The sequence below is a fragment of the Aulonocara sp. 'chitande type north' Nkhata Bay genome, linkage group LG16 (assembly GCF_057382095.1).
Source record: "Aulonocara sp. 'chitande type north' Nkhata Bay isolate Kocher_YH1m ecotype deep benthic linkage group LG16, A_spYH_male_GT1.1, whole genome shotgun sequence".
NCBI lineage: Eukaryota > Metazoa > Chordata > Actinopteri > Cichliformes > Cichlidae > Aulonocara > Aulonocara sp. 'chitande type north' Nkhata Bay.
The window spans coordinates 7669966-7682392 of record NC_141359.1 but is presented as its reverse complement, the minus strand read 5'-3'; the positions used below and the strand labels follow the sequence as shown (position 1 = coordinate 7682392).

Below are 12427 nucleotides of genomic sequence, written 5' to 3'. Positions count from 1 at the left end.
TATCAAATGTTTTGGAGTTTGGAGGCCAAGTCGATGCCTTGGGCTCTTTGGTTGGTTCACTGAGCACTTACTGATGTGTGGTAGGGTGCGTCAAGCTGCTGCTGTGTATGGTTAGCTACAGTGTTTAGGTAGGTGGTACATGAAAATGTAAGATCCACTTAAATGCCGGGAGCCAAGTTTTCCCAGCAGGCTCTAATTAACATTCATCATCACAGTTGATTTGTATTTCTGTGTATTAACCCCTTTGTAACATGACATGCACCTCTTTAGAAGTATAAATGCTGCTAGCTGTGTACTACATCGGAGGCTCTACGTAGATTCAATACAGAAGCACAATTCAGGCGTGAGTCCTAACAATCGCCTCATGTTAGCTCCTTTATGATAAGAAGCTTGTGTTCACCACTTTTATTAGATGCCTATTTAATGTTCCCATCTGATTGTTTTATGAAGATTGGAGGGAAGAGCTACATGTTGTTTGGAACAAAACTTATTCCTGTCTTTCTAAAGCCAAGAACAAAATGTCACACTGTCTGAATTCTTAACTATGTCGAAAACAACCGATGCACTGTGAGAGCAGTCTTTGCAGGGCTAATTATTTTTCCCTCATCTGCATTTGTTTCCACTCTTAAGAGGATTTTGAAAAGTTATTTCTTGGTGTGAAGTGTCAGCCTTAAAAAGCGCTACGAGCAAAATGTTTATTTTAATGCAAGAGTCGACACTATCTACAAGCTGGCTGACGAAGAAAATGGAACAGCTTGAAAACATTGCGCGTTTCCATAGAGAAGCTGTACTGCTCCTGCTGCTTTACAGAGAAGCTGGAACAGTTAGCACGCTGCTTTTCCAACAAAGGCATATAAAGTCAGCACAAAAGCAAACAATGTGATTTTTTTTTTTCCCAGGGTGTAACATTTAGGAAAAGGATCAAATGCATATACAGGATTAAAAGCATTGTGGGTCACTAAAAACTTGTGCGCTGCATGTGAAGTATTTTAATGAAACTGTGAGGCACACGGAATAATGATTTCCAGAACCTTAAAGCTACTTGAGGGCAAAATGTAAATTATGAACGGAAGCTTGAATAACACACTAATACTGAGAATTTCTCCAAGACCATAAGAAAGAGACACTGTGAGCTTTTTATATTTTACAAATGCTCTCACTAATCTGTTAATCTTCTATTGTTTTATGCTATTTTGTGTGTAGGAACTGGCTCATTTCCATAATTCCTCCACAGCTGCATAACAACATCCTTGCAGACTATACAGCGAGCACAAGGTTACCATACCCTCATATAAATGAATTGATGTGCATTTAAAACACTGTTCGAACTTACAGGTTTAAAATTTATTTACTTCCTTGATTTTATAATTTAACATGCTCACTAAGAGTGTTGCAGGTTTGGCAGGTCATGGAGTTTCATTAACGCATTGTAAAAAATGTAACTGACAAAATTCTGGGGCAAGTGAACTGGGAAATGGGGTGCATCAAATGAGGAACAGGAAAGCTGGATGACAGGATAGCCAGCTGGCTGGAAACAAGGAAGCTCGCTGAGTGAAGAACAATGGATGAACAGGATAGTTGATTGGCTAGGAAACAGCTCGTGGGAAACAGGTGGAGCTACAGAGACGGAAACAGGAAGATTCGTTCTGAAGAGCTCGCGTTGCAGTTAACAGAGAGGAGAGGAAATGGTATGTCTGCAGATAAAATCCATGGCATGTCTTTAAAGTTACCCCATTAATCAACCAAGTCCCTTTAGTAACATCTAGTGGCAGGTAAAGGCCACTGACTTCCATGCAAATGTGTATTTAATTTGAATGTTGGATTTGGCTGCTATCTTTGAGAGATGTAGAGTAATTTTGCGTCTCTACGCTATCACAGTGGAGTTCAAGTGTCAGCTTTAATTTGTGGAGCTTTACAAAAGTGTTGTATTTACCATTTAGAAACCGAAATGCTCTTTTCTTTGATGAGGTCAGTAAAGGACCAAAATTCAGGAAACACTACCAAAGAAAATAAGAGGTTACTTAGTGGCTGTAAGAAAGAAGCAGTCTAACAGGACATGAAAACCGGTGCTGGAGGATGGTGTCACACAAATACAAACTTCATTTGACACTGAGCTTCTGAAAGGACTACACACCCTACATTTACTGTGTATGAGCAATTACTGTGGAATCAACCTTTCAACAAATGCTTGACATCATTGTGCCATTTTTTCCCCTTGTATGACACGATGACCACACTGCACCGCTGGCTGTCTAACAGACCCTGAAAGTGATTTTCACTCTGTACGAAATGTCCAGAATGTGTGCAGAGAGCATGTGTCATTCTCTGCGAAGCAATCACGACATTTTCGAGAGAGACGAGTACTGATAAACAGCTGGGGAGGAGTGAGGGGGAGTTTGATCTGTGGAGAGGTTGGCATGAGTATCTCAGATGTGCAGGAAATTGACTTAAAATGCAAACAGAGCCCTCATGTTATTCTTCACTTGGCAACGGATACAAATAGGTGGGCGTTAGACACGAGAGGATCCTCCTTCACTTCTTTCTGTGTGCAAGTTCATTCTATTAATTTTCACCACAAATAAAATCATAATTGTAGTGGTGGTACAGCTGAATTTTACTGAGCTCTTGTGTAAAAATCCACAGTCTATATTGGTTTTTAAATTCACAAAAAGACACAAACCCCATATTTATTCATGGTGTGGAAGATCTAGTTTACGCTATTGTGAACCAAACACTGTGTTTATGTCAACTTTTAATATTGTAGACAACCTTAAGGTAATACAAGATATTAGCAGGACTCAATAGACGACTGAAGCCCAATGAAGATCACACAACTTTTCCTTCTTACATTTTATTATCATTAACATGGAAAATCATCAAAACTAGAGAGATCCAAAGACATGAAGTTAAAAAAAGATGACAGATGAAACCTTTTTGTACCTTTTAATGTATTAAATCTGTCTTGACATTTCATGGCTTAATCTAAATGCTCAGACACACTAGAGAGAAAAACAGGATTTAAAACCTTGTGATTAGGAAAGGAAAAAAAAAAATCAGTGATTGCAGTGAAATTATTTTCTGTCCATTGCTTCCTCCAAGTTCTGGTTGTTCAGAGGTTTAGTGTTCAAAACTCTCAACCTCTGGGCAACTGCTTTCAATCACATGGTGACTGCACCAGTCTGACTTTCAAAGAGCATACAAGTTGACCAAGTTTCCCAAATATAGCAGTCCAGTTGATTAAAGCAGACAGCATATTACCATCAATCTCAGGCCGTCTGTGCTGATCCATGCAACTCGTCTGCACGTGTCTCAAGATGCTCAAGGTTCCTGAGCATCTATGTTATTTTGCCATAAGGCAGCAAGTACACCAGTATTTGTGGAGCCTCTAGCTGGAGTCTGAATCGAACTAGTTATGCACGTAGACAGCAACAAACAGCACTTTTACTTATTTAGTTCATAGGCCCATTCAATCACAAACTCTGAGGCAATAGGACTGAGCAGGCTGACTCAGGCTTAATTGCCATTTTATCAGCACAACAAAGTCATTGTGAAGACGGCAGCTCTGGTCCCCGTCTTCAAAGAAACCACTTCAAAGGCAGATTGCAGGTCTAACAATCTGCACAGAGTTGCAGTAATTTGGTCATGCCATGTTCTCCAACCTCTCTGTTCCCTAGTGACTGTATCATGACAGAAAGGCTTGGAACATTTTAGACATGTTCAAGAGGTAGAAAAAAAATTCCAGGTAAATTCAGTAAAAGCAGCAACTCAACAACAAAACGAGTGTTGATTTATTAACAATTATTAAGAACAAATGTAAAAATGATGTAAACATGCACTGAAATAAGAACAGTGATGGTGAAAATGGTATTAGCCTTAGTGTTGAATTAAGGACGTATATACATCCCAGTAGTGTTAAAACCAGCAGAATGTCATATTGCTGCCATCAGGGGGTAGAAAAAAGAAACTTAAATCTTAAAGCTAAGCGGCTTTTGTTTGACATTTTTAAATAAATGCTGTTTGAGACACAATTTTTACAGAACTTAGTTTAGAATTTTTAAGTTTTGGTGCAATGATTCACACTAATTCTCCACCCATTTTTCTTTCCTTTAACTTGTAAGGTTCTAAATGGCAGAAGATTGCATCCTTTGCAGATACATCTATCCAGCAAGCTCAGCCTTTGGACAATATTTAGGTTAAAGCTATCAGTTCCAATCGATATGGGTCTTCGATTGATCAGGGCCAAACTGTGATGGCTAGACAACTGAGCTCTTCGGGGTGTTCCTGGTCTGCAGTGGTAAGTATATGTCAAAAATGGTCCAGGAAAGGAAATGGTGAATCAGTGAAAGGGTCACGTGTGAGGAGGGAAGGCTGGCCCATGTGGTCTGAACCCAAAGACAAGTTACTGTAGCTCAAATTGCCGAAAACGTGAATTCTGGTTCTGATAGAAAGGTGTCAGAATTCACAGAGCATTACAGTTTGTTGTGTGTGGCAGTGCATAGCCGCAAACCAGTCAGGATGGCCACGCTGATCCATGTCCACTACTGAAAATAACACAATGGGCATGTGAGCAGAACTTGAACACAGAGCAATGGAAGATGGTGGCCTGATCTGATGAATCATGTTTTCTTTTACATCACGTGGATGACCGGATGCCTGTGTGTCACTTATCAGGGGAACACCTGGCACCAGCAGATGCTATGGGAAGAAGGTGAGCTGACAGAAGCAGTGTGATGCTTTGGGCAATGTTCTGCTGGGAAACCTTGGGTGCTCCCATCCATGTGGATGTTACTTTGCTTAGGTGGGTGGTATGTGTCAATGTTGCAGACTATGTAACCCCCCAAAATGTTTCAGGAACTGTTTAAGAAGCACAACAGTTGGTTTAAGGTGTTGACTTGGCCTCTAAATTCCCCAGATCTCAATCCAAACTTCCCATCTGTGTGATGTGCTGGACAAACAAGTCCGAAGTCATAATGTTATGCCTAACCTTTATATCGTTAGCTTCATAGCATAATTGCCTAAGTCATTTGACTAAGTCAATGACTTAGGCACTTATGCTATGAAGCTAACGATATGTCATACATATGTCCACAGGGTGCTGCAAAAGAAAATCTCTCAGCTCTAAAAAGCAAATGCAAATGTTCTTAATAATTTCACGCTTTCACCCTATCCCAAACGGACAGTCGTCTGCCGAATGAAACATCTGCTACAAACAGCCACATCTCACAAAAGAAAACTTGGCTGACAGTCGGGTTCCACTGCTGACAGATGCTGCTGTACAAGAAGGGAGTGGGTGGACTGAAAAAGAGCCACAGAGCTTAACTCGTTGTCAGTAAAAATCAGTGACAGCATGAAAAATTGTAGAATTTGCAGGAATCACCGAATCCAATTGTGACGAGATGTATTTGAAACACAGACACCCTGCTCTTTGTATCACTTGAAAATAAAAATGCCACATTGGAGAAAGTACAAACTCTCTACTTTTTAAAAATTGCAATAATATTATGTTAATGAATGCGAGTCCATTCATATTCGTGCAGGATTGGATAGCTTTATTAAATTTATGCATGAGTAAATACTAGCCTGTGCTCATGCCTGCGGGTTATCAGCTTTGGTAGAAAACTGAGCAGCACACAGATCAACACAGACATTGTGCAGACTGTGACTAAACTCTAATCTACAAACAACAGACACCAAACAAACAGCAATTCTACTTGACCCTGAACACTTCAAAGCAGCTAAACAACAACAAGCTATAAATGACATGAGGAACACTCACTGCCTAGTGCAACACCAGCTTTTCTTTCCTTTCTCTTTGTAGCTTAGCTTCATAGTCCTTGCTTTTATCATGGATGTAGCCTTTGGCCTACAAATCCAGGCAGACATGTGACTCATAGGTGCAGCTGGGCCGAATACTAATGCATCATTTATCAGTGCTGTACTTTAGGGTTTTTTTTTCTTAATATCAGCACACTTTTCCTAGTCCTGGGATGATTTGTACTGGTATATCTTGATGCAATGATGCATGCTATCTGACACTGCAAGTTGGCCATCAGGTAGCAAGGATAGGCCACGTGGACTACTCAAACCCTGGTTTATTATGGGCCAACCTACTCCCTGTGCTGGGTATAAAAGGATTCTGTGCTGCTCCCCCCAATCTGCTACCAAAACATTACCATCTGTATCTATACAGATACCCCAGGGACAGGTCAGGACAGGTCCCATTCCTGCACATACACCCAAAACTCTAACTGTGTTCCAGCCTGGCTCCAGAACTTTGACGCAAGGTACACGACCAGTTTCATTGCCCCTCTCGGATACAGCCACCATGCCTGAGCTTAAGCAAGCTGCCACTAAGTAGGGTCGGTGGAATCCAGTTACCACTGTGCGTTCAAGACGGGAGCCTGTCTTAGGGTCAAGCTTTAGGGCAATGAGGGTACCTTTTCGAATATCAGCTACCAGGAATTCATCGAGCCTGGTTACAGTCACACCCCTGGGAGCTTCCAGTTCATCTTTTGCAGAGCCGAACCCAGACCCTCCAAAGGTCTGAAGCAGTCGGCCGTGCCTGCTGAACACAAGAAGAGCTCTTTCTGCTGCACAGCTTACTGCAATCAGACCCTTAGCATTGACCGCAATGTCAAAGTAGTTCCTACACTGTCTGTCAGAGCCACCAGCAGTTGGAGAGGTCACTTGTTGGAGGACATTTCCACGAGCGTCAGTCACCTGTTTCAAAGTTGAAATTCAATTATAACCTCATTGACAGTTTCATTTCCCACACTGAAAAAAAATTTCTGTACATGTTTGAGTTGTATAACACCTACCTGAATTCGTGCATTTCCACAGTCCACTATAAAGAGCTGACCCTGTGGTGTGGCATGGATACCACTTGGCAGGGTAAGATCAGCTCGACCTGAACCTTGCTTTCCAAATTGTCCAATGAGATGGACACCTTTGGGTTTAAATTCTGTGGAAGTCAAGTCACACTCCTCCTCTAACTCCACCAGTGCTTGCTGCCTTCTTTGTCCTCTGCCCCACTTTTTTGCCTCAAGTTCTGTTGTACAGGAACCATCTATAACAGACAGGGATAAAGACCTAGCCACAGGAGGTTGTGTTGATCCAGCAGCTGTAGCCTGTTTCTGTGGCTGGTATAAAATATTTTGACCTCTATAGGAAGGCGACGAGAAAGTATGCCCCATGTCAGAGGCTTTCAATTTCCTTCTGAGAGTCGGCGAGGTTGAGGTGAAGCTCGTCTTGAAGTTGCTGCCCCTAATCCCCCACACTCCTTGCTCAATTGGCCCACTAGTAATCAATGGGCGCGTCTTGTGAGTCAAGTCCACTGCAGACTTTGATAAGCGGCAACTGTAATTCAAAGAGCCTCTGTTCATACTGTAGTCATGAGATGGGCTAACAATGAAAGTATAGCTAGAATCAAGGCTGTCTGTTGGGGATGGTGCTCGGCCAGAGTCACCGAGCGTCCCTAGAGAGTGTTCATCAGAAGACTGGCTGAGGCAAGAGGGGGGTCGACCCCTGGATGTGAGGTCTAGGCAGCTTTGGCTGGCTGAAGGTTCTCTTTGAGATGTTAGGGAACTGTTGCAGTATCTTAAAAGTCTATAATTGGAATCTTGACCTACTCTTCCCTTATCTCCATTTTGACCGTCTAAACTTAAGCACTGACTAAGCTTTATATGCTGCTGTTTTTGTTCAGGTAAAAGGTTTGGCTTCCTGCTGGAGGCCACAGTTAGCCATTTCCTCTTGTTCCTTGGTGAGTAAGGTTTCCCATTCTTGTTTATCTTGTCCTCGTCTTCCATGTCCAATTTTTTAAGAACTGTAGGTACAGCCAAAAATACATCCTCACCTTGTGGCTGGAAGGAAACTGATTCTACCTCATCTTCCTGAGATGATTCCCAGTCAGCCTGTTCGCAGTGACATATCTTTGCAGAAGAGTGCTTTTTTTCCTCTGATTCTAGGTCACCCCGGTTAGAAAGGCTGATCTTTCTAACAACCCTGCCGGTTGGTGAAATAAATCCCTGTCCTTGGGTGCTCTTCTCTTTTCCAGAACCTTGATAGTTTGTGTCTTCACAGAGCATCTCTTGTGAATGAAGAGCACATGGCTGTCCTTGTGGCCCACAACCTCCAGCATGCAGGCAAAGGCTTTGTTCTTGAACACGAATATCTCCAAAGTTGACAGCATTCGGTTGTGAGCTTGGTTTGAAGTTCACTTTCTTTAGAGAAACTGAGATTTCCCAAGGTTGTAGGAACTCTGAAATCTCCTTCAGCAGTGGGTTCTGGCTTGGCCCACTGTCCTTTACAACTGATTGACCCAATTCCTGAATCTGCTTTTTCAGTTCTGCCAGTTTACAAAGCCGCTGGTCCAACAGGGACTGGCTGACCCGGGCTGCTGCCACGTTCTCCCGCTGGATCTGGTCTAGACGCTGCTGAGTGTCCCGATGGTCCTGCTCCACCCTCTCCAGCAGGCGCTGCTCTTCTCTGCGTGCTCCCAGGATAGCTCGCTCTACACCACGCTTTACAGATTCAGTCTCAGTTTCATGATGCTCCTGCAGCCTGCGCAGCTCTGCCTCTGCCTGGGCAAGGTCACACTGTGCCTGGGTTACCCAGCATGGAGGGTACTGATGCAGGAGAACAACAGAGAAAGGACCATCTGACTGGCAATCAGGGCTTGGACAGTGGCCTGGGATAGGAGAGGTGGGAGTGCTGCCCAAAGATGTTCCCAACATTATGGATGGATGGATTTGTACTTCTCCAGTATTTAGTTCCTTCAGAATGACGGAGAGATAAATACAGAAAAAAAAAAGAAGATCAGCTTCACTCGGGGCACAACACCACTGTAAAGTTCTGGTGCATACATTTCCGAAGCATTTATCAAAACCAACCGATTTACTTCAGCATGACTTTAGGAGTGAGTCATAAGTTTTTGTACATACTTCAAAGTTTTCTTTTCAATGTTGGGATTTTATTTTGAACCTATGTAGTCTAAAATTAAGCGCTGGTCATCTACACTGAAAAAATGGGAATTGGGAGGCTTTTGAATTTGCACAAATGAATTTAGTTAATGCTACACAAGCCTTTCATGTTTCTCTTATTTACATGATTAAATAAAGTACTATTTACTTGATTATAAACAATACTGAGACTACTCATTTTTCTTGCATTGATTTAAAGTGACTAAATTAGAATACTAAAACCATTGTAATCATGTTTGACCACAACCGGAAATGATGCAATATATTCAAAGACAACAACTAAATATGATTGGATAATAAGACCTAGAGTCTTATCCAATAAGACAACAACATAATTTAAGGAGAGCGCAATTGACCGCCAGATTCTGGAAGACTGTTCAGCCACATGCAACCTTTGGCACTGAGTCAGGCATACTGAGAAGGTAAGTAATTTAAATACATTTGTTTTAGTTGGGTACGTTTTCACAGAATTGTTGTAGTGCATGCATGCTATATAAAAAGTAGTCTGTAATGCATCTACATGTTGTTTTTACAGTGCTAGCTAACAGTGCTGTTTATTCATAAAAGCATGTTGCTTTTTTTCAGGTAGTCTTAATTTAGTTTACATTTTCAATTGTGTAATTAATACAAATGTTATATGTAAGAGATGACAGGATCATCTATAAGCACTTTCTTTTATTTGCTGCTAAGGTCAGTTTTTTGTGAAACATTTGCAAATATATTCTCAAACTAACTTTTTCTTTTAGTTATTTCTGCAGGCCATCTTTAAAAATGTGTTAACAAGTTTATATGGATGCGATTTTGGACTTGTTCATGGCAGAATTGCTGCTTTCACTGCTGTTACAGTTGAATAAAGGTGTATTGTTCAGTAGCACTCAGTCTTTGCCTTTTTTGTCAATAATGATCAGTTAATATTTCAATTGAAAAAATTAAGTAGGATTTAAAGCCATAATTTGTCTTGCAAGAACATAATTGCAATGTGTTTACATTACGTAATATCATTGCGTACCACTGGCAAATAAAAATAAGTTGGTGTTAAATATTAAAATATATTGACATTATGCAATACATTGATATTATGATAATAGATTAATATTAGTACATCAAACATGATTTTTTTAAAGTAATCTGATGGAAATAAAATACTTTGATGTGACAAGCATTAATTACTTGAGGGAAAGTGGAAAATTAAGTCAGTCATACTTATTCATATTATGTGGGACCGATGTACACAATAAAATCAAGTAAATTGAAAGAACTTTTTTTTCAGTGTACTGCATTGAGTTTATGCACAATTTTATACTCTTTTAAAAGTAGCTTAAAATATTAGTCCTGTGACTTAAATAATACCTGTAACAAGTATGATTGCAATCTAATAAACTGCCATGCTAAGAATAGCTAAGTATAATTTCAAATGAGATTTGAAACTCTTGTGTTTTAACGAGTTTTGTTGTATTGGAGCAGCAACATGCAGCATATTCAGTCATCCATCTGCACTAAAATTGGGATAATGGCATCCAGTTACAAAACACCTCACTCCCATGAAATTATCTGTCATTAGGCATGATTTCCGTAATGCGTAAGTGTATGACAGACCAAAATCATGAATCAGTCACACACCAATTTAGTCTGGCAGAGGTGCATGCTTGCTTGTGAAGTGCTTCTGAGTAAACAGCTGCTTATGGAAAGGTGATACAGATATGAAGAGAGGCCATAAGAGAGCTGAGGCTGTGGGTAGAAAGAACTAGCTAAGGCAAGGAAGAAAAGTTTTGAGTTCAGTGTCGAGAAATCTATTAGCATTTCAAATAGCAGCAGACAGCCAGAAGCATCCAGAGTGAGGGCGAGAGTGGGAGGTAAGGAGACAGCCAGTGTGTCAACACAACAGTACTTCTCAACTCCCCAGTCCCTGCGAATTGATCTTGCTTTGATATTTTATTCATGAGCTGTACAAAGCGATGTAGAGAAGCAGCAGTGAAAGATGTCGATCCTCTGTGTGCTGTATTGTGATAACCACGGTGAGCCATCACAAAATCAACAGAAGCACTTATGCAGGGTAAACATTAAGAAATTTATATCCCACCTTTCTGTCAGATGTGGAAACAACTTGAGATACTTAACAACAGTCACAATTCAACAAGTAGCTTCAACAAGATATTTTACTTCAAACTTTCTCCTCAAAAGTTTTTGAAGTGTACTTTTGACTTTAAGCTTATGAAGCATGAAATAGACAGTGACTGTTGTTTTTAGGCCTATTTGATGTTACAGTAAAAGTAAATTACTGTGCTATACTGCATGTTCTGTTCAGTGAGATCATGTATATTATTGAAAATAAGGAAAAGAATTGAAAGTAGTTTATTGCATTACCCACAATATGTCAAATGTTCAATTATGATAATACTTCAGAAGTCACCTAAATTCGATTCAGTACAAAATAAATACAAAGTGTTTTTAGCTACAGCTAGGAAACTAGCTTTAGCTTGATACGAGCACCGTGATACCCTACTTAATGTGAGTTACGTGCAGTTTTATTTCAAACCTCACTCCATATCTCACTATGGGAAGTGCCTCTTGGTGAGAGCAATTGAGTACCGGGTAATATTTCCAGAGAACTACAGTTACTCTAACCAAATGCTTCATTTGTGGGCAGGTAGTAGTTTAACATTGGTGGGAAAAATTAATTACCATAGCAAAGGTCATAGAAGTGAATGAAGCTCGTCTTTACTAGTTATGGGCAATCTAACGTCCTATAACTTCCTTTTACCTAAACTGAAGCCGAGCTCCCAAAAGTTGTACACAAATCATAAGTAAAGCAAGCTCTATGGTTATGCTTTTGCTTGGGTATGTAGAGAAAAGGATTTGGGGTATTCAACCAACACAGATCCATAAAAAACAGTCGAGAGAAATATATTTATTGCTGACTGCATTTATTTTACTTTTTGTATTAGCCTGTGGCATTTGTATCAGCTGTACGAATTAAGTATTTCAGTAACAAGTCTGCTGTCTGCAGTTTACATTTTTTTAATATTAACAATTAAAAATAATGAAATCCACAGCACTTACAATTGGTTACTTTAATACTTCAAAACATTGTAAGGAGCAAAACGAATCACTGAACCCAAACTTTAACCTGGACATAGTCCTTCAAAAACAAGCAATGAATGTTTCCACCATCATTGCCAGTAACTTTATCTATGTTGGGGATAAGTGACAGGAGGAACTGTGGTAGTCCCATCTCTGGTAGGACTGGCACAAGTCGCCAAAGGTTGTGCTCACATTACCAAAGTAAATTATAGATGAGGGAGTCCAGTTGCTCATGTTTTGAATGTCAGGCCATGTAAGGAAAAGTCAATAGGAAACCTTGTAGTATTATTAAAATAACAAAAACATAAAAACAAAATTAAAAACTGAACTTTACATGTAATCAAAGGATTCATGATATGTCAAAAAAG

At 40.3% G+C, this 12427-nt stretch overlaps 2 protein-coding genes across 2 annotated transcripts in view; both read right to left on the bottom strand.

Annotated features, from left to right (window-relative positions):
• Positions 1 to 5074: 5074 nt before the first annotated feature.
• Positions 5075 to 8732, bottom strand: LOC147310910 (uncharacterized). The gene is made up of 2 exons (XM_086265699.1): positions 6819 to 8732; positions 5075 to 6720 (listed from the first exon to the last, which is right to left on the bottom strand). The coding sequence occupies exons 1-2, from the start codon at positions 8730 to 8732 to the stop codon at positions 5977 to 5979; spliced, it is 2658 nt and encodes an 885-aa protein (XP_086121825.1). The 3' UTR covers positions 5075 to 5976.
• fhip1b (FHF complex subunit HOOK interacting protein 1B) overlaps positions 8667 to 12427 on the bottom strand; it is a 34370-nt gene continuing 30609 nt past the window's right edge. Inside the window, exon 13 of the mRNA XM_086265698.1 lies at positions 8667 to 8771. The gene's annotated coding sequence lies outside the window, so the exon portion shown is untranslated. The remainder of the gene's footprint in view (positions 8772 to 12427) is intronic.